Source organism: Pholcus phalangioides, unplaced genomic scaffold (genome assembly GCF_987345545.1).
Source record: "Pholcus phalangioides strain wild (caught in Gottingen) unplaced genomic scaffold, Ppha-v1.0 ptg000008l_1, whole genome shotgun sequence".
NCBI classification, from domain to species: domain Eukaryota; kingdom Metazoa; phylum Arthropoda; class Arachnida; order Araneae; family Pholcidae; genus Pholcus; species Pholcus phalangioides.
Window position 1 is genome coordinate 39,153,929 of NW_028301601.1, and position 27,698 is coordinate 39,181,626.

The following is a 27,698-nucleotide window of genomic DNA, read 5'->3' on the forward strand; positions in this document are numbered from 1 at the left end:
TGTGAGGTCACACAAGAAAGCCAAATCCATAAAAAAATCGGGTGCAGGGGCTTCTAATACTAGGAAGTATGTTTATAGTGACCAGCTGCAGTTTCTTTCAAAATTGTACAAGGCACGGGATGTAGAAGAGAACTTTGAGGAAGACAATAGTGATCAAAATTCATCAGTTGGGGGCGAGTCTCTCTCTCAGCCACAAACAATGGACGAAGGTGCCACGAGCTCAACCCAAACGACTTCACCCAGAAGTCCCAATCCGGATTGTCCACGGAGAAAACATCGAAAGCCTGATGCATTGGAACTGAAGATGATGAAGTTTTTGGAGGAGGAAAAACCGAACCGCCACCGGTCATTCTTTGATGGAATAATGCCTTCTCTACAGAGGTTTGATGAAAATGAAGTGCTGCAGTTTCAGATGGGGGTGCTACAACTTATCAGTAATATTAATCAACAAAAAAATAGTCTCACTCTCCCCCCACTTCCTCCTCAATATTCATCCCAGCCTGTACCGTCTTCTCAATCTCGCCACTACCCGTTTTCTCAAACTCATTTAACTCCTCGAGGCCTTCAGTTTTACCAAAACTTATGTCAGCCCTCTACATCTGACACTGCAGCACTGAATCGTAATTGGGAGAGCCCTTCTACTAATTCCAATAATTGATCTTATGATTAAATTTATGTTTTAGAACTCAGCCCTCAATGACAGCCGAAAAATAAAAAAAATTAAACTTTTTTTTAATTTGTATGCATTTATTCTATTTGTGTGATTTTACAATTCCATGTTGAGTGAGTTTACAATTTCACGTTTTTAAGTTGATAGCGAGAAGCGGTATAAACGTTTATCTATATATTTCAAACAATAAAAAAATATTAATACGTAACTTTTTTTTCCACTTACCTCAATGTCACAGCTAACATTTCTATAGGTTGGATGCAATTTCTCATCTTGCTATTCTGCCGCTGAATAAGATCTTTCAAACGGTTGTGGAGTTCATCGAAGAGCGACACAGACATTCTAAAATAATTGAAGAATTTGTTTTCATCTGCTCTTAATTCTGAAAACAATGTGGTGAATATGCCCACCACATCTCTCCTTTGATTGATTGGGTGCACCCAGTGAGCACGGTTGTATCGTTTTCTATACCGTATACGACGGTATAAGAGCCACATCGCTATAACACGCTTCTTCCGATCCATGATAAAACTGAAAACTAAATGAAAAAAAGAAAGAAATTCTTCGGTGCAAACAACCCGTCCGGCAGGAAATCGGTGTGTGTGAAAGGAACGAATGGACGACACGATTTTTGGACGACACGACAAAATCGTTGCGTGTGAAAGGGGCCTAAGGGTAAAAAAAAGAAAAACAGTGCACTTTTTTTACGGTTATACCGATCACAATCAGTACGGTGTTTTGAAAATCTTACATCTGTGTAGTTCCAGCCCATGATATCTCCTTCAAACAGCTCTGGATTTTCCATCAGCGAGTTTCGTTCTTTCATAACTGAAATGCAACGGTAACAAAGTCAGAGATACAGATACCAATCATTTTTCATATTGCAAGGAAATATGATTAGCCTGAATAAAATTGCAATATAGTTAATTTCAGCTGGAGAGAGTCTGACAAATGGACCAAAAAGGGATTTTATGGATTTCTTATTTTATCCATTAAGCGGTTTCACAAATTTCATTTCGCGTTATAACTAGCACAATGGAAATAACAAAACCTCTGTAAAATATCACATCTTTTTCAATGAAATGACTTTTTTTTTCAATTTTGTGAGGGTGGTAATGCTTTTCCCTCCAACTGCGAGAATAAAAAACCAAAGAAGGAATTCCTCTATCTTTTTGCATTCATACAGTACGCATATCCCTATATCACCCCATAGGGCGGGGGTTACACTGACGTGACGTGTAACTACGCTACTACATGGTGTGTACACTGGTCTAATAACGAATTTCCACGAATCAGAAGTTACCACGTCTCTGGGATGAGGGGAATTCACGTCACGCTAGTGTAGTGTATTTTAGCCTTTACGCCATCAGTCGAAGTGAAGTCAATCAGGGCTGTCTTAAGAGCATCATGGGCCCCCGGGCCACGCGATTTCACTGAGGCCCTACCTGTTAAAGTATCGAAAAATTCAACTACTTCTCATTTTTCTGAGGGCCCTCTTCTCTTGAAGCCCCCAGGTTGGCCCATGCGTTAAGACGGCACTGACTTTGACGGCTTGAACTCGTAAAATGGGTATTTAAACTGTTTGATTTAAATTGTAGAAAGCACTAAAAACGCCTAAAATAGGCACCAAAAAAAAAAAATAATTTTTGGAAGAAAGTAAAAATAACTAAACACAAAGGTATTAAGGGTCCAAAAACTAGTTGAAAAATCGGTTGCACTTAATCCGTCTATTGTTTTAATTATAGTTTATAATAACTGCATTACAATCTAAATTATAAATTGATTTCAAGTCCAAAATAGAATGCTAATAAACTCTCAGGAATAGGCCAATTCCAGGGCCGCCATTACTAAATCGCCATTACTCGGGGTAGGTAAAGAAAATGTTCTGTGGGAACTCTCTCGATTTGCGAATAATTCTCGTTTATTTGTTGTATTATTTAGAATAATCATTGTCATTTCTATAGTTGAATCATGGCTATGTTGTTCTATTTTTGTGAAAAGAAAAAAAAATTCTTTTTCATATTACCACGTATGCGAAACTCCTTCGAGCGCGGGCCTTGTGTGGCCGCATCTGTCACAGCCCTGGCGGCGACTCTTGTCAATTTAATCAAATACTAAATATGCAAGTTTAATAAATAGCCACGATTGTTTTCAGGGCATTTATGGTGCAAAAAATAAAATCAAAACAACATGGGCCTCAGAACCTGTCTGCTCCTACCCCACCCTTGTGTGAGTTATGACATCAATTGAAGACCTCTTGGGACAATCATCAGTCCGCTATACACATACAACGCAGTCCAGTGCCTGAGCGAGGCATATTATGTGCAGCCTGTGCGAAAAAAATTTCTAATTTTCCTCTGTTTTTAAAACACAAGCTGCGTTTATCTGAAACAAAATCACTCTCGTCTAACACCATCCGGTGTGAAAGCAAAGTGAATTCATGCCAACACCAATCTCTCAGATCACTTGGTTGCGTATAATTGGGGCTAGAAGAGGGAGGTCCAATACACTGTTTTTGCTGCCATCTACTGTCAAAAAGGAAGATGACTCAAATCGTGATAAGAATTTCGGATCAGGAGAAGCAGCAATTTTTATTCAGTGTAATTTTATTTTAATTTTATTTCAGTTCCCTACGAGAAAAGCCCACAAACTGAACTAACTGAATGACAAGTTCAGTTCTTTCTTAAGAGCAAAAGGAGCCATCAAAAATAAAGCAGACGACAGCAGAAGTTTTCGTTCACAACAGTTCCCTACGTGCAAAGAAACAAACTGACTGAACTGAATGGCAAGTTCAGTTCTTTCTTCGGAGTGTAAGGAGCCGTCAAAAACAACTTGATTTCGTGTGGTACAAATAAACATTCTCGAAACAAGAAAAAAATCATGCACCTCCTCCCCAACTGTCGCATTTTTATATATTTTTACTAGCTACAATACCCGGCGCTGCCCGGGTTTTCTTCAATGAGGCTTTTTGGATCATGCGATATCTCCCTCTTTCTTTGAGGGACATGCAAACCGTGTCTAAGTTAACCAATATGGCGACGTCCTGCGCGACTCATGAAAGAAATAAATATAAATTTAAAGAAACGTAGAAATGAATAGCCCCCCCCCCCTCTTTTTTTTATGGGTGTAAGGTATTTCGATTCCCTCCCCCTGAACTTCAAGTTATCTATTTCTGCCTGTTTGAGCTTCCAAAAATGCTTAATTAAAGCTGTGGAATTTTTTCGATGCACTTTACGGGGCCCATAACTAATTTTAAAAACATCCTAAACTATATGAATTTATGCAAATAAATATCAAAAGACAATACGGAGAACTTAATTTTCATGCTTGAGAAGATATAAATAAAAAGTTGAAATCAATGTTATTACATGGATATCCAACTCAAAAGTAGATCCGGCAAATTATTCATATTTTTAATTTTCTGGGCTTCGTATCTCCAAGTGAATTCCATATTTCAAAAATCGAGAATTCAATTTAATTTTTAAAATTATTGATGTGGCAGGGAACCCCCCCCCCCCCACTAAATTTCCGTATTTATGCAGTTAAATCGGCAATTTTAATAGAGATTTCTATGAGGATCACCCTTTTCCTGACCCTCAAAGCGATGATGGTGATGATTATGACGTCTATTCAAAAAGCCTCATTACTGAGAGTATTGAAAATGTGGCAAACCATTATAAAGGCATAAACTATTATACATAACTGGCAGCATTAAAGAAGTGACAAACCATTGTAAAGACATAAACACGTCTGAAACTCATCGCTAGGGAACCACGGTAACCAAAGTAAACGTTCGGAAAGTGATTGTTGAGGCCCAAAAACCATTGTTGCCGGACAGTTTTTTGCCCATTTGGGGCATTTGCCCTGGTCTGACGAAATTTTAAAGTAGCCTATCGTTCAAGTCGGGTCCCATTCGGTATATATGCAAAATTTGGCGACGATCGATCTAAAATTGTAGATTTGTATAGAGAACATACACACACACAGACACACAGAAAATCAATTTTATATATATAGAAGATAGATAGATAATCTATGGACCCTAAAACTCGGAGTCAGTAACATCGTGTCAAGGTCTCCTATAATGGGGCCCGGACCAAACGAATGCCACCAAAATTATTGAGTTAATAATTAATAAACACAAGATTTTTTTTCAACTTATTTTAGTGGGGGCCCTCAGGAAATTTTTGGGACACTTGCACCGGTTCACTTAGTGTTTGCAAAGTACTATTATCATATATATATATTTATATACTTTTTAATTAATTACCAGAAAAATTTCAAATTTCGTCCCTGTTCAGGATCGTTTAGTTTGGGAACGAGAAAAAAACTTTTGGGACTCCTTTCCCCCTTCTCCTACCTTGCATTAAATATCTTTTATACGCATAATTTATGTCTACAATAATTTGCATGAAAGACCACTAGGGGCTTCTGGTGGGCTACTCACTCTCTTCCACACTTTTCTGGTCAAGCTTTTGGTCGTTCACTGACCTGGTCACTCCTATGCTTACAAACTCTCAAGATCAATCTTTTGCTCATTCACTGCTCTGGTCTCCCCTCTAAAATTCCCTATATTGCATAAGGCAGCGTGTTATTTTGTCGTTCAGCACAGACAGCGAAACTTTGTACGCAGAGAAACAACAGGTCTACGCAGGTGTAAAAATTAGAATTAGCCCCCCCCCCCCACATCCTGGAGCCAGGTCACCCTGGCTTAATGCAGCTTTGCCCTCGACTGAGCACTTTGGTGGGCGAATTTATATTGTAAAAAAACAATAATAATATTTGTCCCGTGCCCATGTCACGATTGCACCTTACACACACTCTCTCGCCTTCTCATAGAGAAACCACACATCATACATACATCAATACATGGGATGCAACACGTGTGCTCTCCTTTCCCTCACCAGGTATTTCTAAGACGCACTTGAGCACCGAATAAGTACGTATTACATAACACAATCACAACTCTACAGACAGACATTGTGCCTCTGGGCCAATGAAAACCCCTTACAGAACTCAGGCGATTGCCTTTGACCAATAGCAGAGGTTTTCACCAACTTGGTTTGGGAACACACGAGGCTTTTGCCAGAGAGTATTGCTGGAGGTTGATCGACCAACATGTCGCGCTTGAAGATTACATAATTTTCTCTCTCTCCTCCTAACCCCTGGTCGAGATCCCTGAATGTAGGGGACGCAAGAAACCTTGCCCTGAGATGACGGTGAATGATTCAAACTATATATATAATTATTGTGTGTTTAATTTGGTGGAGTGAGAGTGTCCATGTTGAATATAAATTGTATCGAGTTTAGTGTAATGCACCGTGTCGAAGTATTTTCAATAAATGAATCAAATTAAATAGTAATTCTATAATTGAAAAGGTTATTATTATTTTCGCAATGTCCTGTTCATAATTTCCTAGTAATATATAATATGTCGTGCTACGAAACTAGTTCGTTTACATCTCCTGCCGCGTCCTAGACATGAGGTATTTCCCATGCAATATCTAAAATATCGTGAGTTACATCACAACATATAGTTAATAGTGGTGCGTCTTAACGTTTCCACAACACCCATGATGCCATTGTGTGTGTGTGTGGGGGGGGGGGGAAAGAGGGGGTCATGGATCTCACTTAAACCATTGAGAGTGGATACTTAATTTAGAATTCAGAAGACATTCACCGACAACTCAGTTGAACCCCCTATGAACAACTGGAGCACTGGAGTTTTCCTATGTGAAAACTCTAGTGCTTAAAACTACTTTAAGGTATGTAACATAGTAAAATAGGAATATACACTGGTGTAAGAAATTAAGAGAATTTGCAGACCTGGTCGATTACCCATAGAACTACTGTACCGATTTTAATGAAATTTGATATGTACATACATTGATACAATACAAAACAAATAATTATTCAATAATTGTAATACACACGCATGATCGTGAGTAACACTCGTTGGAGTCGGAAGGTATGAAACAACGGTTGCAGAATAAACAAAAAAATGGGTTTATAGTGGGTATGGTCCCCTCTTACAGATATACAGGTCTCGCAGCGTGATTTCATACTTGAAATAAGGCAGTTTATCATTTCCTGTGGCAATTGGTCCCACTCGTTCAGCAACGCTGTTTTCATTCCCTGGATGGTTCCCGGAGGGGGGTTGCGAGTTGCAATTGCCCTCCCCAGAGCGTCCCAGACATGCTCTATAGGGTTAAGGTCTGGAGATCTGGCTGGCCAATCCATTCGGCGAATATCCTCTCTCTATAAAATCGTCGAGCAGAAGAGCTCTATGTGGCCTCGCGTTATCGTCCATTAAAATGAACTCGGGGCCAACTGCACCCCTGAAAAGGCGAACATAGGGCTCCAAGACCTCATCCCTATACCTCACACCAGTCACAGTGCCTCTTTCAAAGACATAGAGAGGTGTGCGGCCATCCAACATGATGCCTGCCCAGACCATTAAATCTCCTCCGCCATAATGGTCGATTTCGCGGACATTGGAGGGTAGGGTAGGTCCCTGGTTCTCTCCATATGAACGTACGGCGAGAATCGGTGCTTAGGCTGAACCGGGACTCATCAGTGAAGAGAACGGTCGCCCATTGATCCATACTCCAATCTCTATGCTCTCTGCACCATGATAAACGGATTCTCCTGTCCGTAGAAGTGAGCGGGACGCAAACAGCAGGTCTTCTTGCAAACAACCCTCTCTCATGGAGTCTTTTGGAAACAGTCACCCTTGATACACGGGTTCCTGTGGCTGCATACAAGTCACGAGAGAGCTGAGAAGCCGTAGCACTCCTGTTACGCCTCGCTATAATCGACAAATGGCGATCTTCTCTGGCCGTCGTGGCTCTTGGACGACCTTGCCCAGGCTTTCTGTCCATGGATCCGGTATCCTGGAACTGTTTCCATAAGTTACACACGACGCTGGGCGTTAAATTGAACTCTCTACAAATCTGGACTTGAGATTGGCCTGCTTCTAGCCTCCCCACAATTTGCCACCTCATTCCATCATCTAAACGTTGGTGGTTTTTCATTTTTACTGTTACAATTTGAAATTAACCGATTGCTACAAAATAACACCAAGAAATTCGCCGAGATGTGCTAGCGAACGAAATGCGTCTTAAATTACGCCCGCTTATAAAGCCTTTTTCTCTACTGGCTCCACCTACACATACGTGTACGCTTACGTATTTGACGTACAAGATTTGCATTTTTGTCTAGAAGCAGTGGTTTTAAATTCAGTTCAGTTCTTTTCATGAAATTCGATAAAGTATGCAAATTCTCTTAATTTATTTCACCAGTGTACATTAAATCATTCGGCTACGTATGCAGAATTTTCTCGTGGGAGGGCTTTACATTTTTTTTCTTCTAAAGAGGGTGGAGGGGGTTAGAACCAGGGCCGTCTTAAGAGCATCATGGGCCTCCGGGACAAGTGATTTCTCTGAGGTCTTACCTGGCAAATTTTCGAAAAATTCAACTACTCATTTTTTGAGGCCCGGGTGGGCCCATGCGTTAAGACGGCACTGAAGTCAACGTGTGTGTTTGTCGTGATATCTGTTTTGACTTTTTGAAAAATCTGTTTTTTTTTCAACACCCATGAATGTGAGACGTGTTTTTGGATGATCTTGATGAGGAAGAGGAAGAAATGACTACATTAATCGTTGCAGTAATGTTTTCGATAAGAATGTGCATATGCCTCCCATACAGGGCTGACTTTTGTTAACTTGATGAGACATTAATCTTAACGAGATGAGTTAGTTAGGAAGAATTAAAATTGTCATATAGATAATATAGTGGTAGTAGTAGTAATAGTATGGGAAAATGTAGCAGAGAAGAAAGAAAAAGTAAGAGGCTAACAGAAGGTAAAAATTACTTACGATAGTACAAGAATGTAGGTCAGCACGCAAATTTTGGCGAGTAGTGAATTGCATTCGATGGGAAAGTTTAATGAGACAGGTTGTTGAATTTATGGCAAAAGCTATATTTTTTGGAATGCCGTTATATGTAGTCGGAGATAACGAGAAAATGTAATAAAACGGGACCCTATAGTTGAGAACGATAGGTGAGTAAAATACACTGCTCAAAACAATTAGGGGAGCAAATGGTTTTAACAAAATTACGCAAAGATGTATACCGATAAGTAACATAAAATGAATCATCCATAATTTAAAGCCTAGCAGGAAACGGAAGAAGAAAACTTCATATGCAAATCAAAGTTCATGACGACAAAAACCAGAAAAAGGAGATAAGGGCAGAAATCGGGATGTTGCAGAAACGTCTGTTTTACTGCCGTAACTGTGAAATTCGATTGCGCAGTATTTTTTTTTGAGACAAGGTGAACTTGAGGATGTCTCAACAACGTGATTTACCGGAATCAATGGCATGGCGTGTTATAGGCAGACTGGAATCCGGGCAAACACAACGTAGTGTCGCGGACGCTGTTGGAGTCGCCAGAAGTGTTGTTGCAAGGCTGTGGAATCGATTCCAAGAAACAGGAAATGTTAGACGTCGACCAGGGCAAGGTCGGCCACGCGCCACTACAGCAACTGATGACCGGTATATACGGTTAACAGCCCGTCGAAACAGAACAGAGAATGCTACGCAGCTGCAAAGACGGTTGCTCTTGGCAACAGGACGAAGGGTGTCCAGCCAAACAGTACGTAATCGGCTTCATGAGGGAGGGCTCTATGCAAGTAGGCCAATGGTCTGCATTCCGTTGACCCCACGCCACCGTGCGGCCCGAAGAAGATGGGCTGCTGAACATCGAGATTGGGAGCAACATGATTGGAGCCAAGTGCTGTTTACAGACGTGTCCCGATTCAGTCTGGAGTGTGACATCCGACGTGTTCTGGTATGGAGGGACAGGGGCACTCGAAATAACCCCGCATTCGTTCGTGAAAGGTCACAATACAGACGAGCTGGTTGGATGATATGGGGTGGAATCAGCATAGGCGGACGTACGAACCTGCATATTATTCGGAATGGCACTTTGGCGGCCGAAGGTATGCAGACGAGATACTGCGACCTCATGTCACCCCTTACGCTGTAGCCATTGGAGATTCCTTTGTTTTCCAGGATGATAATGCCCGACCGCAAAGAGCTCGTCTGGTGGAGAACATGCTTGAAGCTGAAACAATACAGCGTATGGAATGGCCAGCGTACTCTCCTGACCTGAATCCAATCGCGCCTGTTTGGGACATGCTCGGACGACGCATTGCTGCGCGACCAAGGCCGCCTGTTACTGTCCGCGACTTGCAGATTGCACTTCTTGAGGAGTGGAACAGTATTCCCCTTCGACCAATGAGGATGAGCCACGACGAACCAAGATGGCGTCGCAGAAGCAGTCCACTTTACTTTTCCTGCCGAAAATATTAATAAGTAATATGACTAACAAGTTCGGAAAGACATGTTAATTTTTCCTGGTTAATTAAGTTTTTAATTAACGTAGACAAGCTCCCAAATTCTAGCATACCACACGCACTTCACAATACACAAACATTTGCACCCTTGCCTTTCTCTTCACAGTGGTCCCCCGCGGGCCGGTTTTGAAGGCGGCTGATGTCTGCAAACAGATAGGCCCCGCCAGAAATTTTTCAACTTCAACTTCAGTATTCCCCAAAGTCTGATCGATAACCTCATCGCATCCATGGCAAACAGGTGTGCAGCAGTCTTAGCTGTTCGAGGAGACCACACGCCCTATTAAAACTCATGCATCATGTCTAAACATTACTTTTTTTTATCGTTTACATGTAACCAAATTGTTGCCCTAAATCATCTTTTCATGTTTTTTCCATATTTTCAAAGAATTAAAGCTTAATTCCAAATTTTTTTACGTCTTTTTTCTGTATTGCGCATTGATACGCGTGTACTATCCATTGTATGCCAATACGTGGCTGTCTCGCACGGTTTTCTTCACTTTTTTGCTTGCTCCCCTACTTGTTATGAGCAGTGTATTATTCGTGTCAAGCTGAAGACCGCGGCACTGGAAATCTTATGTAAAATAAATTAAGGCTTTGTCGCTCGTCAAATGCATTGATTTATCAAGGAATGTGCGTCTAGATTATTTCTATGGACGTGAAACGGATCTGAATTAAATGGTTGGGTCGAAGGTTATGGGTGCGTGAGATTTTACCAGAGAAGGAGAAGAGCCAATGAGATTATGTTTGATGCTAAAAAGTGGCTTTCAGACGGGAAAAAAACAAAAACAAAATTGGGCGAATGCATGGGCAGAGATACGGGGGTGGGGCATTGCCCCCCTAGTGTCAAAGGTGGAGTCGACTGATCTAACGCAGTGGTTCTCAACCTGGGGCCACATGGCCCCCTTACGGTCCTGAGATATTCTAGGGGGGCCACGAGAGAAAATCAGAAGAAAGGTGATCCACGAAAGGGGGTGAAGGGAGCAATAGAGAGCTGTGAAGAGAAAAGCTTTAAAAGTGAAACATGGAAAAATATTACTACTTCCAAAATTCATCAAATCCATCCATAGAACCAAGGGCATCTTAACCCTTGGGTCTATGTGGGTATGACCCGGGTCTTCATGTCTATAATGGAGGGAGGAGGACTGCACTATATATGGGATCTGGTACTCTGACTTTTATATGTAAGCTGTTACTTCCAGCAAGTTTGGAGGGCCACCAGAGCAGCGTTTGACGTGTTGGGAGAGTTGATTTATCGTGCATGTTCGTTGGATCATCCCGTATTTTACAATATAATTTGACTCCTGGGAGAGATGGTAATCCACCATTTGAATCCGTGCCTGGCCAGGATTCCAGAGATCTGATTTATTAAAATTTTATTCATAATAAAAAGATAGAAAGTATCTCATTCTTGGATGAGGGTGGGGGGGGGGGCCGAGAAAAAAATCTGATCCATAGGGGGCCATGAGCTGAAAAAGGTTAAGAAACACTGATCTAATGTATATAAGAATTGACGTCATCATCATCATCATCATCGTGGGCCCCCCCCCCCCCCGCCAGACTTCCAAGTCTATCTCCGCCTATGGGCGAATGGAAGTCTTGAAATAGCGCAAAAAAGGCGGAGTTGAAATTATGATTAAAAATATAAACTGATTTTAGAGAGAAGGCAAGAGAGAAGAGGGAGTTTTTTGGAAATAAGTTTTAGGTGAGAATTTTTGGGAGAGCTACTCAAGGGAGAGTTCCGAAGAGTCGTAGAGGAGTCTGAGAAAAGACTGAAGTAGGCAGGATGAAGATGGAGAAAAGGAGGGCTCGCAGCCTTGTAGGGCTAAGTCATTCTCATCATTTGTCATGTTTTTAGTAGATGTTGTCCCGCACATCGCAGTTAAAAGTTAAGAAAAATATGCAGTACCAGAGTGAACTGTAATGAGTAAATTTATATTTCTATGAATAAATTGTTTGTTAAAGTTAAAAGGCTTACTAATTATTTTCGAGCTTCTTAGTACATTCTAATTAGTTTAGTAAATGTTTAACGGCACGGGTGGTTTGCAGGATTTTGTGGGTTGCTCTTCAAAATCGAAGGAAACCCTAAGTCCTGAAGTTACAAACACAACGTAAACTGAGTTACGTTAGAGCAGTGGTTCTCAACCGGTGCTCCGCGGAGCCCTTGGGGCTCCTTGTGCACTCTCCAGGGGCTCCGCGGCCGCTTGAGGAAAATTAAAAAAATAGTAAAATTTAAAAAAATAATTATAAATATTTTTAAATGGTATAAATAAATCAGTGACGTTGATGAATAATTAAAAAATTGACCCACGGGGCTCCGCCATAGAATTTTTTATCTTAAAAGGGCTCCGCGAGTCAGAAAAGGTTGAGAACCGCTGCGTTAGAGTAATGGTGGTAACGGGGTACAGTTGTCAATGGACAACGGACTACCACAATACGACGATGATACAATTAACGATCGTAAACTTTACCATGAATGGGCCCCGTCGCGAAAATAATAGCTGGGCCCGTAGCCCGATTATTTTTTTCTTCTGTGAGAGAGGAATCAAAAATTAAGAAAATGAAAATCATGAAAATTCTAATAAATGCAAGGAGAAATGTTTTTTTCGGAATTGGTGAAAATATAGAATAATAGGAAATATGGTCAAACTTCGCTACAAACGTTACTCGATACAATGATAAATCCCTATATTTTTTCAAGTCTTGCTCAGAAATATCTATATTCGAATGTTAAACGACTGTCTCTCGATATTTTAATAATCCCTCTACGGCAGTTCCAAGGTCCGCAGTATCGATATATCGAGATTTCGTTGTAATTCCAGAACTGATGAAAATTCAGAAATTATTAAAAAAACAATTCCAAATATGGTGAAATTTCAGAATTATTTCTTTCTAAATGAAAATGCAGATTGATATTCTCATAAATACAAATCGACAGCTGTCTGGTGTGCAAATACCTTCGTAGCAGAAAGCCTCCGCGCGAAGCTTTGACGTCACTGATGTCGTCCATTTCACCTGTAGCCACTGGATATAGCAGGCCGACGTTTGCGAAATCTTTACCTTTCTTGCATCAGATCCAATGATTATAGGTGAAATGGAGGGCTTCAGTGACGTCATAAGCTTCGCGTGAAGGCTTTCTACTATAGACGGTCTTGGTAGGTGGTTCCGTTCGAACTGAAAAAAAACAATAATTTCACCGTATAAGCCGCACTTTACGCTTTCTGTCGGGATTTGCATTTCTTGCGGAGATGGGCGTTGGGGTGCCGATAAGAATAATAAATTGCGATCAAATAAATAGAATGATTCGATGCAATTTATTATTCTTATCACCGCCCCACGCCGCGAGAAATGCAAATCCCTACAGAAAGCGCGAACTGCTTCTTATACGGCGAAATTAAATTTTCAAAATTTATTCCATCGCAATTGATTATTCTTATCGGTGCTCCAACGGCCCTCACCGCGAGAAATGGTAATACCGACAGAAAGGGCGAAGTGCGGCTTATACGGTGAAATTGAATTTTTAAATTCGACCGTATCGGGATTATGACCTTGTCAGGATTATGACTTGTCGGTATTATGGCCCAGACCCGTTGGTAGGGTCATACAACAGAGAATTTGACCGAACATGTTCGATGCGTTCCTCTTCCATCGTCGAAACGCGAACAAAAAACAAATAAATGAAAAGACGAACAAAAACAAAATTGATCAAAAATCAAAACACGAATGAAGCAAAAAGAACGAGAAAAACAAATATGTCGTATTCACATGCCATTGACGAAAATCTGAAAGGTTTGATTTGTTTTTGACACGTAATAAGGCGTTAAGTCGGATTTCATAATCCGACACATTCGCACATCACGTCGGCACAGTGTGAACGTACCTGCAGAAAACTCATAGGTGGAACTTTATATCATACGCATTAACGTGTTTACTACACGTCACGTCAGCGTAGTGTGTTTCAGCTTTTAATGCATCTCTTGAAACATCAGACCAGTGTACACACCGTATAATGTCTGATATGATCCCGCGCCATCTGACTTTACGTAGTTACACGTCACGTCAGTGTAGTGTGTTTCCGCCTTTACTCGTAGCATCCAATGACTACGTGCTAATTTCTTTGGTACAACTAAGAATGCAAGATTTGTAATTGCGCGACCGGGACCTTAAATTTTATTGTCGATTCTGAACGGCAGAGCCTTTTTTTTATTACCCATCGAGTGATTGGTGCTCTAACTCTTCGAGGTGGGACTCCTTGCGGTAGCAATCTTTTTCTGTTGTCATGTCGCCTTTTGTACCTCTGCATCAGGAAAGATTCTGAAAAGAACGAATCGGGTATCGAACTTGCGACACCTCTAAACATCCTTTGGTACTTTAGGCGAGTATCTTATCAACCTGGGATACCGGACCCTATTGAATTGGCAATTGAAATCCGTGATCAGAACATTGTAGTCTGAAACAACAAAGAAATAGTCCTTCAACGGTTTTATTCATATGTTGTCCCAGACTATGATAGTTTGGAAACGGCTCTCCATTGCTGGTTGTAACGTAAGGTACAGTATGTCTTAGAGAAAAAAAAAACAAAAAGAAACACGTTTTTTATTTCTTCTAATTAAAACCAGACAAAGTTTGTTTTTGTTTCCTTCTTCTATAAACTAAGGCTTTTTTTTTTTCATATTAACTAAATCTACGACTTTTTTTCCTCGGAAAGGGTTATTTAACTATTTTTCAGTTGCTTACGTAAAAAAAACTCAATTTGTCGAAATAAAAATATTGACTTGACTCAATTGTCTTACAGCATTCTATAGAATGAATGACAAGGCAAAGTCTTCAAAAAGAATTAGCATACTGTGCCGGAAACATTGAAAGGGTGTATTAAAAGTAGGTGGATACAGTAGAACCTCATTATAACGGACTAATAGAAGCTAAAGGTTGACGTTTGATGAAAGTACGGTTTATGACAAATAATCCTTTCTGGGGGTGTTAAGCAACAAAGTGTACATCAATGAAAGTACAGTGGTTTGCTAAAAAAATTGTATTATATAATATGCTAAATAAAGAAACAGCCTTCAATATAGGTTGAAGTGAAAAAGATGTGTACGTATACACTGCATTAATATAATTTTTCTATATTTTGCGCAAAAAAACACAAAGATCGATGCTTAACAACCCATTAACGACGACTTTTAATTTTTTAAAAACAAAAAAATAATGAGTGGAACCACTTCCACCATTTATTGGCGAAGAAAAACCTTAAAATTTGGAATGGCAAATTATCTTACCAACCGTCGTTACTTGGTTGATCGTTTGCGTGAATATGAGAAACTAGATAAAAACAGATAAAAATACCACCCTCCTTTTCTACTACAAGATTTTTTGATTGTACGTTATAATTAGGTTCTACTGTACGTTGAAAAATTTAAAACAAATATGAAAGTTGAACTGGAAAACTACGTTTATATTTGCATTTGTGGAAATGTTTGCGAGGACATTACTGCAGATATTGTCCTTTTTCAGCCAGCGGAAGAAATTGTTCCGACTCACTCAAAAATATTTTCTTTTGCGAGTGTGCATCGAACAGTCACTGATGCGGAGGCGATGGGCATCAGGTTTTCTTCCAAACATTTGCCGGCATGTAAAAAAAAGCAGTTTCCCATACAATAACGATTAATTAATTTTGTATTAATATAATGTGGTTGTATAAAATGACCTTTAGGAATTTTACCATGAGAACTACGGCAGCTTGCAGTGCTTACACATATCGCCAGAAGCGTGATTCCTGCAGCGAGCTTCATCCCGATCCGAGTTTTTTTTCTTTTTCCGGCTGCTCTTTTGGAGGCTGGAAAAATTTGGAAAAGCGTTACAGTGCGTTTTGTAGTTATTATCATACCTAGGGAGCTTATCATTTTTCCCCTCTTGTTTTTTACCGTCCATATATATCGAGACTAATTTCTTCCCAATATTTTTCTTGAAAGAACGTCAGCTGCATATACGCGATAAAGCTATCTTTTGGGAATTATATGAAAGATAAGGAAAGAGAGCTCGATTTTGTGAACCTACCGCGTGGCAGTAGCTTTGCCGCAACTAGGGACAAACAAGTGGGTCTGGTCAACACCATCTATAGCAGAAGGCCTCCGCGCGAAGTTCTTAACCTCACTGAAGAAGTTATTTCACCTATGGCCATTGGATATATTGCAAAAAAAGTAAAGATATCGCATGCGTCGGTGTCGTTACGAACTTTGCGAGAAGGAATTCTGTTATAGATGGCGTTGATATGGTGTTCCAGGTGAAAAATATATCTATTCAAATTGATTACATTTTTATCGAAATAGATAAAAATACAACCACAATCTCTTATGGGCATTCAAAACTCAACTTACAAACTTTTAGGGAAGGTAGAAAACACAAAAACGAAACAAAATCACATAAAAATGTATGACAACAAAGAAAAAAAGAAAACTAAAAAAATTAAATAAAATAAATTTTGTGCATAACTGTGGATCGTAAGAACTTTGAGCACTTTTTGTGAAACTTGGCGTGTACACGTACTGTCCTCGTGTAAAGTATCGCTAAATAAAGAGTTTTTCGCTAGGGCCGGCGCCACGCATGAAGCGACGAGGCAGCTGCCTAGGGAGGCGTCATATAGGGGCGGCATTTTTTATGACACATTTATTATGATGTTTTCATTTTCGCAAATTTTTACACGTAGAAATAATTTTGAAGGGAAAATGCAACTGGATAAATAAGCGCAAGTAAATACAGTACTTTTCAGTGTTGAAATGCTATTCCACTCTACTATTCACAATTCATCTCAACACACCTACTTTTCTTGCACTTCGAAAAAGTGCCGCTTATCTATAGAGAAAAGCTGGTTTCTGAAAAAAAAGGTTCCTTCTTTTTTTTTTGTTAAAGATCTTTCCATTCTTTATCAACATTTTTCCAATTGATTTTCCTTTGAATGAATGTGGAACAATTGAATTCATGAATTTCCGAAGATTTTGGTTCGATAATTCGAATTTTAGAGAGGAGTGCTTCTTTCGGGCGTTTGCGTTTAAGAAATTTACAGTTTGGTAGTGTTTCGTTATCTATAGGACTTCAAAATAAACTATTTTAAGAGGTTTTACTTTGATCTTTGAAAAGTTTATAGAATAATAAGTGAGGACTATCGGATACGGAGAACGCAAGGTTTCAACTATAATAGAACGTTTATTTAATACATGAGCAAAGGAACGACTTACTCGAGCCGATACAAAAAAAATCTGTCTCAAGCGGCGGGAAAAGTAACATAGATAATAATTGTGTAAGCGGTGCTATCTAGTGGCGATACAGAGAAAAAGAATATAATATGAAATACTAGTTATGTCCATACTCAAACATACTCCCACCCTATCAAGAATATATGCATGGTGTCATATTATTCTTGACACATGGATGGAACACATGTCTTAGCAATTAATTAACAAACTGTAGCAATTTCTTTTGAAAATACCACTAACAGTTCGGAAAGTGATTATACCATCTATATATATATATATATATATATATATATATATATATATATACCCAGTTGAATTTCGTGGAGTTATCACTGTAAATATGTTTAGTAGCACCTTCACGTGAACAAAATCGTTGAGGGGCTCCAATAAATGCACTGGGTGTAAGATCACTGACAACTTCGATATGAACAGCTTTCGGGCAAAACATACAAAATCAGCTATATATTCTTTCGTTGAGAGAGATCCGTGACCTCTGTGGTGTTTTATGCTAAAGAGTATGTAAGTCGGAGTTAATCCTAATCTTCTGTTTATTAACAATTAATTAACACATAATTATAATACTACTGTTATCCACAATTTTAGGTTATTGTCGAAATTAAACATGAACACTTAACAAATTTTAGACCCCTTTCACACGGAGCGGATGCGGACGTAGGTCCGGAAGAGGTTTTAATAATTGGCATATACGGAGCCTTTCAGACGAGGCGAAATTCGCTCGCAACTTCAAAGTGTTCATGCGGGTCCGGACGTCGTCCGCATGTGTCAAAACCTAAGTACGTGCTCCGCATCCGCACATACCGTTTTGTACATTAGGTTATTCAGAGCTATTCACACGACGCGGATGCGGGTCGAATTCGTCCGCATCTTTTTTTAATTATTTGCTAAATACCCTTAAAAAGACCATATGAAGGTCCCTGTTCATCAATTAGGATGTACCCACATACGTCTATCCCTCCATTTCCTCCTGAGATGGAGATACAGCAACTTGAACTGCCTTTGTCCATACTTTACAATTTTATACAATATAACGGCCACTGACGGGACCGAAATTATAAGCCGTTCTGTAATTCATTACGAATATAATTGACTACATACTTTAAGACGGCCCTGGATAAGAACCTCCAGAAAATTTCAAAAAACTGTCTACTTGTACCTAAACAAGCACGTGTTCCATAGGGATGGTCCCTGATTTTCCCCCTTGCTTGGAATGTCTAATCTATATAGGTCACGTACACGCACATCTGTGTGTGGGAGTATTTGGGGAAAATCATTCCCTGAAACATAAACAACAATTCATGTGTTGTTTATCTCTAGTTTTGTGCGTATAGTTTATTTTTTGCCTCTCGGAACCAGCTTTCGTCGTTTCATTTCATGAAACTACTTAAAATTCTGCGTGACAATATTTTAACTAATAAACAATAAAAATATGTATTAATAAAATATGTAATCCAGCATATATAGGTACTGAAAGGCATATTTATAGAGGAAAAACACGATTTTTTTTTCCAAATGAAACGAAATTAAACTAAAAAATTATCTAATTTTTACCATTTTATTGTCATTTCAAAATATCAATTTAAATAATGAAATTTTGTATTTACCTGTGAACTGAAATTCTGTGTAGCAAGTTCACGTATAATAGAAATTATTTTTCTTAACCCGGCTAACAAGATAGTACCGGAAGATAAGAAGGAAAACTATAGACTGTGCTGTTTTTACTCAGTTTCCCGGGCTTTGAATATTTTTTCAGTAGCGCCGTGTGAGGGAGAACGAGAAACTCGACTCGTTCTAGTCAACTCAACTCTCAAGTTGAAGCAACTCGAGCTCAATTTTAGTTTCCCCGTGTGAGGAGGGCCTTAGAGTTATTGGCAGCAAACAATTCAAATGAATCAGGAACTATTTTTGTGTAATGTTTTGTGAGTGGAATGCAAGAAACGTCAGATCCTGAATCAATTAAAAATCTCAAATGGGATCTTTTATCAAATACATAAAGGCGACAAGTTTTCACGGCCATCGGTGTTGACGTCGCCGATATATTATAGTCGACGGCCGTGTTTAGTTTCCCTGTTCCTTGGTTTGAAAAGAGCACGGTTGTTGACATCTGAAGGCATTGTTGCCGAATCTAGCATGGTAATAGCAATAGCCGGTTGTTTGTAATGAGGGAGTGAAACGACGATAAGGAGATCTGAACCTCCGTCTCGTATAGTTTGTTTCTCTCTCTCTAGACAAGCGGTCGAGTTTTTTGCTAAGAGAAGCTATCTCCGCTCTCATGGCACTCATTTCTATCAGAGGGGAGGGATTATCGGGTTCAACGTTGTTGACATGTAGCTGCGGGGTCCCTGTGCGTTCCGCTCTCCCCATGACATAGATGCTGTTGTTGTATGTGTCTTTACTAACTTCTATTATTTTGTCGGCCATTTTCGCTAATGTCTCTAAGCTCTCTGAGCTAACTGATAGGATGGCCTGTGTTTCTGACGGCATACGTTGGAACCATAGAGTTTTTAGAAAATCGTTGCTTACAGATTTGCCGGCTAAATCTCTCATTTCCCTTAATAGGTGTGAAGGTTTTTTGTCCCCCAACTGTAGTTCGGACAACAACTTGCGTACTTGACAAGTGTTAGAATCAGAGAATTCTTCGATTATCCGTTTTTTAAGAGTCTCATACTTGTTTGTTTCGGGTGGGTTCAATAAAATATCTGAAACGGAAGCGAGCGTTTCTGGATCTATAACCGCAATCACGTTATTGTATTTGGTAGCGTCGTTAGTTATGGCGGATATTGAAAAACAACTTTCCATTTGAATGAACCATAACTTTATATTTTGCCGCCATATGGGCGGGAGTTTCAAGGCAACGCGACAAATTTGTAAGTTTTCTGGTGATGGGTCAGGTGGCGAAGGGTTAGGAGAGTTATCGTTAGGCATTTTTGGATACAGACTTTTATGCGAATCTATTTTTTTTATAGTTATATAATTGCGAAAATAAAAATAAGAACATTTGTTATCCTGACCAAACAAAATAGAGCGATCACAAAAAGGTCCTACCCTAATCTTAATGGCATCGGCGGTGCTGCACACATTGGGCTTCGGCTGAGTAGATTCGTTATCTTTATGTCATCAGAAGGTTGCTTCGGTCTAGGTCACCACTGTTACTGTCCACTTTTATTGTATCATCGAGAACATAACATGTTGAATCAGCGTTATCTTCAGGTCTGTCTAGTCACAAAAAATTCTCTCGCGCAGTCCCCGCACTTGGCGACCGTTGGCTACAGTCTTTGGTGAGCCGCCGCAGTCCTAATGATGAGATCTAGTCCGGAGAAATTACAAAGTTCAGGTGCGCACTAGTGGATTCACCGGCGGTATACATTGGAACACATGAATATATTGATGAATAACAAAAATTATGGCGTTTCATAGCAGTTGAGAAAGTATATATAATGTGATTATAAGCAGGTGTCCGGGTATAACGTCAGAGTTTTTATAACAGATGGGCTCTGGGAATGATCTAGACAAAAAGCGATGCCACGAAACGTGAGATATATAGCGTTTGAAGAACTCCAGAAGAGAACATCTATCTTCACAGATTCACTTTCATCACTCCATTCAATCAGGGATCCCCTGCGTATGATGATATGATGTAAACATTGTATAGTATATAACATGCATAGTAAATATACATGAAATGAGATAAAATTTAATTATGCGTATAGGACAACATCTGAAAACTACGCATGATTATATATCAATAATAAAAATTCAGTCAACAATTCAATCAAAAAAAATAAAAATTCAATCGACAATGCAAATCAATAATAAAATTCAATCAATAATTCAATCAACAATTGCGCTCAGCCCATCGAAGCAGAGTAGCAAAATTCAAACAGGATATTATTAAACATTGAATCTGAAGTATATGCTTTGGATAAAAAAAAATATATATATATATATATATATATGTATCATATATGAACATGGAAAGAATGCATATTGGCATCACTGACAAAGAAAAATTTCATCAAAATATCACTATATATATTTTATAGCACATGGGGTTAGGAAAGACGTCGCAGTTATGGTACATAATCTGAGTCCGAATCAGAGTCTAAGGGATCTTCTCTGTCCTTATATGCCATAGGTCTCGGGAAGATGTATAACTCTTGATTATTTTCCATAAAGTTGATAAGATTTTTAATCTTATTATAACTGCCAGGATTTTGGAAGACCTTCAACTTCCAAGACTGTGTATCAGCAACAGGGATTTGTAAGTGGAAGTCTTTGGTCAACGGGCAGGCTGTAGCGTTGTGGATGACCGTGCCCTCCCCGCCATATTTGCATTTCTGTCTGTCGATGAAATCTCGCCAGATATGCTGGGAAAGGACCATATTCGGAAAAGAATGTAACCATTTCCCTGGTCCATTTCTTATGTATCTTGCTGTGAGGAGGAGAGCATATATTTTCCTGCCAACTTTGCGTTCTGTCTGCCATCTATTTTGCCACTTCTGCATCATTTCCTCAGATAAGATGTTCTTTGCCCATGACTTAGGGAAGAGCAGCGAAAAGTCAGACGTCACTCTTGCAGCCGCAGCTTTTGCAAGTTGGTCTGCCTGTTCATTCCCATATGTTCCTGCATAAACTTTCACCCAATTCAGACTGATTTGAGGATTGGCACACAGAACCTTTCTGATTTGCCTAGCGATGAGGTGTTGAGACAGGTGTTTCCTGATTGAATGGAGTGATGAAAGTGAATCTGTGAAGATAGATGTTCTCTTCTGGAGTTCTTCCGCTTTCTTAATAGCCATAAGTAAAGCAAAAAGTTCGGCTTGAAATATTGTGTTATTGGTAGTCAATTTACAAGACCATCTGTAGATGTCATCTTTCTGAAGGATAGTAAAAGCTGCTGCAACTCCATTTTCCGTCTTTGAACCATCGGTATAGATACAAATACAAATACAACGCCACAACAGGCAAATTGCCCAACGAGGTGGCTGACTTAAGAACATCATGGATCCCCGAGCCCTACCTACTACTGCTACACCACACATGCACCCCGCCCACACTCCCCCCCCCCCGCGGAACCCCCAACGAATCGGTACATGCGGGAATGTGCGTGTACGTGTAGTGAAACCTGACGTGAAGTTTTTTGTTTCTCTGTAATGCTTGTTATGTGTAGTGCTGCCATCTGCCACCAGTTTTTCTAACTATGAGTGAAGTGTTATGATTGAATGATTTATCGTTGTAGGACTGTTGTTCTTTGTGGCGAGGGTTTTTAACGGGGAGATCGGCTCGCATTTGCGCCTTGAAGTTGGGAACCACAGAAAACCAACTTCAGCCGACCACCACTGTGGGGTTTGAACCCGGATCCTCGCATCGCGAGTCCGTCACTATAACCACTCGACCACCACAGCGGCATAGATGTCGAAATAGGATTTTTTGAACAGTTCCTATCATGTCTATCATCAGGATATTTTCCTTTGGAGTTGAGTGTGACTGATGTGAGTTGCATCTTGTAGTTAGATATTGCGTTTGTTCCGAAGTGCCCCTATTTTAGCTTCGTACTTCACGATATATCTCAGTAGAGGCAGACCAGCTCAGATTTGCAGTTCGTTTGTTGGAGACGTCGAGTAAGCTTTGAGGATGTACAATAAGCAACCACGTTGGATAGAATCAAGACGTCTACCCTGTTCCTCCGTTAATGTGATACCCCCAGGCTGGGGCACCATATGCGATGATCATCTGTCATATATAGGATTCTTCGCATTGACACGGTGCTGTCCCATTACTTTCCGGTAGAGCACCATAATCTTGGCATGGGGGCATTAATTTTGGTCGATATGGCTGCACCAATTCAGTTGGTCATCAAATGTCACCCCGAGAATCTTGATATTAGATCGTTTCTTGATGAAATTGTCGCCAATTTTTACCGATGCTGGTCTTTTGGAAGAGAGCCACAAAAAGTTGGTTTTAGCCATTGCGATGCTGAGTCCGTTGTGGTCTAACCAATGATGGATTTAATTTCGCACATATGTGGCTAGTCTACCTGTGCCTTCTACTGTAGGGCCCGATGCCATTACCGTAATGTCATCTGAGTAGGCCTGAACCCTGACATTCTTCGGCCACCGGAACACGATCCTTGACGGCATCCCCTTGCCATTCTATGTCGAACTGTTCCTAATGGTGTCTGGATCTGTACCACCCTGTGTTGGAGCATGCTTATCAGAATATTGGCTAGATTAGATGGTATAGGCAGATTAAGCAATTTTTCCCTGATAATATTATGATTGATGTGATCGAAAGCCCCCTAGATGTCCAGGGTAGTTATTATGACGTTATGTTTTTCAATTCTTTGATTTTTGATCTCTGTGACAATATCCATGAGAGCTTGTTCTGCCGAACTCCCATGGCGAAATCCATATTGAAGGGGGCTGATAACATTAGATTTTTCCAAGAAGAAGATAACTCTCTGGCAAATGACTTTTTCGAACAATTCACCCATTGTTGATAAGAAATGAATGGGTCTATATGATTTAGTTGATGTTGGATCTTTGTCTTTGTTGAGGAAGAAGAGGACATTGCTAATTTTGAAATGTCGTGGAAAATGTTCAAGTTGAAGGCATTTATTAAATAATGCGGAGAACACCTCGGGAAAGCTTTGCAGTAGAGCTTGAAGGGTTGCATTATTAATAGCGTCTTCGCCAGAAGCTTTTTTCTTATTTAAATGACTTGCAATGTGCCACAGTTCTTGGCTTGAGATTTTCTTATTATTCGGCTCATGAGACAGCCTCAGGGAAAAATTCTTGAAGTTGCCTTTGGGCTTGTTCTAGGACAGTCAAATTCTCGTCTGTATCAGTTTGGAAAAAAAGTTGTGGGGACAGAGAAGATTGTTTCACCGTTGCTTTGTAAAATATACTGTACGGATTTGTAGTTGAGTTACACAATTCCCTCCAGGAGTTTCTTTTTGTCTTCTTGATCAGTTTTGAATATAAGGCGCTGTTACGGCGGTAAATGATTCTCAATACCTCCTTATTATCTGGGTTTGCCGCTAGATACCTTCTCTTATTAGCCCTGCATTTCCGTCTAGCGACCTCTAAATCTTTGGTCCACCACCCGTCGAAATATCGTGTCTTTTGCTTTGATATAAGGAGATACTTTTTACCCGGCGTTTTTAAGAGATTGAAGAGATCATTCGTGCATTCTTCCAATTGTTCAATGGATGTAGCTAAGTTTATATTTTGTACATGGAGAGGTAATTGATCAACCATTGATCTCGTGAACTTTTCAATTCGGCGTCTCGAGTTGGAGAATTTGACCGTCTTAATGATTGATGGTTGATCAGAAATAGAAATTTCTATATGTGAATGCGGGCTATGTGTAACATCGAGATGCCTGACCTTCCAAGTTAGATTATCAAGCGGTGGAACAAAATTTGACAATGTAACGTCAGGAGCACCTGTGGCCCCGAAATATTCGTATGTGTTCGAGCCATCATTGTGAAATATCAGATGACTGGCATTAGCGAAATCCAGCAGCGACCATCCTCTGTTGTTGTTATCCTTATATCCCCAGCTTTGGTGGTGGGCGTTCATATCTGCAGATATTAAAATTGGAGAGCTACCAGCTTTCCCACAAATAAGGTTCAGTTCTTGAATGGTATTTTCAATTTTCTGGTATGGGGATGAATATGCCGAGACTAAAATTATTTCTCCAGAAATGGTGCAAATTTCAATTGCCACACAATTTGTCATGATGGAAAAAGTGGCACCGGAGAGATGTTGACTAGCAAGGACTATCGCTGCTTTTTTATTTAGAGAGGTCCATTTCGGCCAAGACGCTGGAAGTTCGGGTAGTTTACCTTTACCGACCAGAGGTTCTTGTAACATATACCCCAAGAGTTTTTGGTGGCTTGCAACGGAAGAAGCGCAGTCGCATTTCTGCATTTGTTGGCATTAAATTGTAATATTTTGATGCCATTTGTGGAAGATGTTGGAACAGACACTGAACGTTGATGATCAGGAGAAGACATAATCCTATATAATGACAAATAAGGTGTTCTCTTAAGGGATGTTACACAAGAATTTAGAACCACGAAAAGAAGAAAAGTCTTTTGATCTCACGATAAGCCTCACGATAAGGATTAGATGACGCGTAGGTGAAGTTTGAGTTTGAAACTGTTATTGATCTCTCTCCTGATCGCTGCTTGTCCATACAAGGGTGAGCAGTCTATAAAAAGACCATTCGGGCGTTGAGAAATACACCGAACTAGATGTTGGAATCCGGCATATTTGAGCAGTTCCTCCAGGTTTTTCCTTGTGAGAGTTGGATTTCTACTGCTACAGTAGGTCATGTGAAGTGAAAATTTCTCCTGTTCCTGATATTGCCTGTTATCGGAGGAGTTCGAAGATTGTGTTTGGTTCCATCGGTCACTCTTTTTACTAGGCATTCGAGATTTGATAAAGGCAATAGAATGATGATTTAGATAGTCATTATTCTCCAGGGAACTCTTAATATTGTAGCAAATTTCCATGGATTTACATTGAACAGCCAGCCCATTTCTAACTGGACGAGTAAAAATAATTCCTGAGTCGAATTCATCAAGAAATTCAATGAGGCTGATTGTTTCTTGACCTATTGACTCTCTTCTCCTGTAGATTAAAACCGTCCCTATCTGTGGTGTCTTATCCCGCTCTAGGTAAATATTTGATCGAGATTCAGCATTTTTACTAGATGATAATGTATTCCCAAGAACCCGATTAAATTTTGACGATTGTTGGCTATTTCTATCCCCCATTTGGGAGTTGTTCGTGGGGATGGCATAGATATTGTCTCTTGTCACTTTTCTAGAGAGGACAGCTGCTTTTATTTCTTGACATGTTTTATTTTGGTAGCAATCGAATGCATATCCTCTGCTTATTTTTCTGATTCTTCCTATGCCATTATGAAATTGGTTTTAAAGTATTCGAAACTCATTAAAAATATTTTTTTTCGTAGTGTTATTGTTTTTCAAAAGAAGAATAGTAAAAAATTCATCTGGATTTCTTCGTTCCTGTGAGATTCGTCCTTCCTGTACCTTTCGCTTATTCTTTTTCTTCCTCTTGTGCACCTCTTGAAATTCTTCTTGTATTGTTTTGTCTTCCTGTTCTACGATCAGCTCTTCTACAATCTCTAATTGCTCCGATTCTTCTGACGCCGTTGCTTTTTCAGAAGCAAATTCTATTGGAGGCGGGATAGTTAGATTATAAATTTCGGTCTTCTCTTTATCCTCCGTATTGTTTTCCTGGGTCTGTGAAGAAGAGGGATTTTTGAAACTCACCTTTGCGGAAGGGGGGGGGGGGGAAGAAGCCCGAGAATTTTAGTAGAATTTCCCTTCGTTATCTTTGCACCGTCCTCTACAACTGAAGGATTTTTCAAAATTGTATTTCCTCCAATTACCTGTTTCTCTTGTGCTGTTTTGGACAATTTCTCATTTTCTCTACCACTTTCTTCTATCCAATCTTCCACGAGTTTGATTAATTTATCCGCTCTTTTGCGGGCGGCTCGAGGGATGCTGTGTCTAATCTTGTTCTCTACAATTGTAGAAGAATGTACAATGTCCGTGATACAGGCCATCATTTGCAGAATATTTGTGCATTTATCAAATCGTCCATATTCGTTGAATTGGATTTTTTTGCGATCAGGCTGAAGTCGGAACGCCAAGTCTTCCGCTTCTCGGACTCTGTTTTCATAGTACTCCTCCAAATTGCTGTTTTCTTCAGTACAATATAGACCTTCTAGTCACTCCAATAGTTTTTTAGTCGCTAAATCTCTAATAGATGCCTTACAGTGTCCACAAACTGGTTCGATACTCTTCTCGACTTCCGAGTCTGTAATATTTTGTGGATTACTGTCCAAGAGATTAAATTCTTCCGTAATACAATTTAATTGATTTGTTTCTGTGCTTTTTTCATCTCGACGATTGTTGGGTGTATTCTTATCCCTGATATTCCGAACATCATGTTTTTTTCCCTTCTAAGTTGAAGATATGTTTTGATGCTTTTTTGTTTTCTTGAAACTTTTTCTTCTTGCATTCACCTCGTCCATCAAAGCAGTATCGTCCTCGTGTGAAGAATCACTTGAGTCAGGGCTCCTGAAGTATAGAGATTTTTTGTTAACCAATTTTCCGTTTGCTCGGATGAAGACAAGTCTTTCGATGCATCGTAGGGTTCGTCGTCTCCCTCCTCGAAGGTGGTAGCCATTGAAGAAGAGTCCAAATTGAGGGACTGATTCTCGAAAAAAGACGAGTTCGCGATATTTGAAGTGGCAAATCCGAATCTGGCCTGTGTGGCAGGGATAGGTGGTGTTGCTTGT

At 39.8% G+C, this 27,698-nt stretch overlaps 2 protein-coding genes across 5 annotated transcripts in view; both read right to left on the reverse strand.

Annotated features, from left to right (window-relative positions):
- Nucleotides 1-20,532, reverse strand: part of LOC149084274 (astacin-like metalloprotease toxin 5) — a 52,670-nt gene extending 32,138 nt beyond the window's left edge. Inside the window, exons 1-2 of one of the 4 annotated variants that reach the window (XM_089234648.1) lie at nucleotides 20,403-20,532; nucleotides 1,422-1,498 (exon numbers count right to left, since the gene is read on the reverse strand). In XM_089234648.1, coding sequence (XP_089090774.1) covers nucleotides 1,422-1,496 — 75 coding nt within the window. In that variant the 5' untranslated portion in view covers nucleotides 1,497-1,498; nucleotides 20,403-20,532. Of the gene's footprint in view, nucleotides 1-1,421; nucleotides 1,499-15,793; nucleotides 16,025-20,402 lie in introns of those variants that run through there. The other 3 variants (XM_089234646.1, XM_089234645.1, XM_089234647.1) reach the window with 3 other exon arrangements.
- Nucleotides 19,416-20,282, reverse strand: LOC149084275 (uncharacterized). Its single transcript, XM_089235287.1, has one exon. The coding sequence runs from the start codon at nucleotides 20,280-20,282 to the stop codon at nucleotides 19,416-19,418; it is 867 nt and encodes a 288-aa protein (XP_089091413.1).
- Nucleotides 20,533-27,698: the final 7,166 nt, after the last annotated feature.

What these genes read in the sequence shown, in the direction of transcription:
- LOC149084275 (XM_089235287.1), bottom strand. Translation starts at nt 20,282, where the DNA reads ATGCCTAACGATAACTCTCCTAACCCTTCGCCACCTGACCCATCACCA.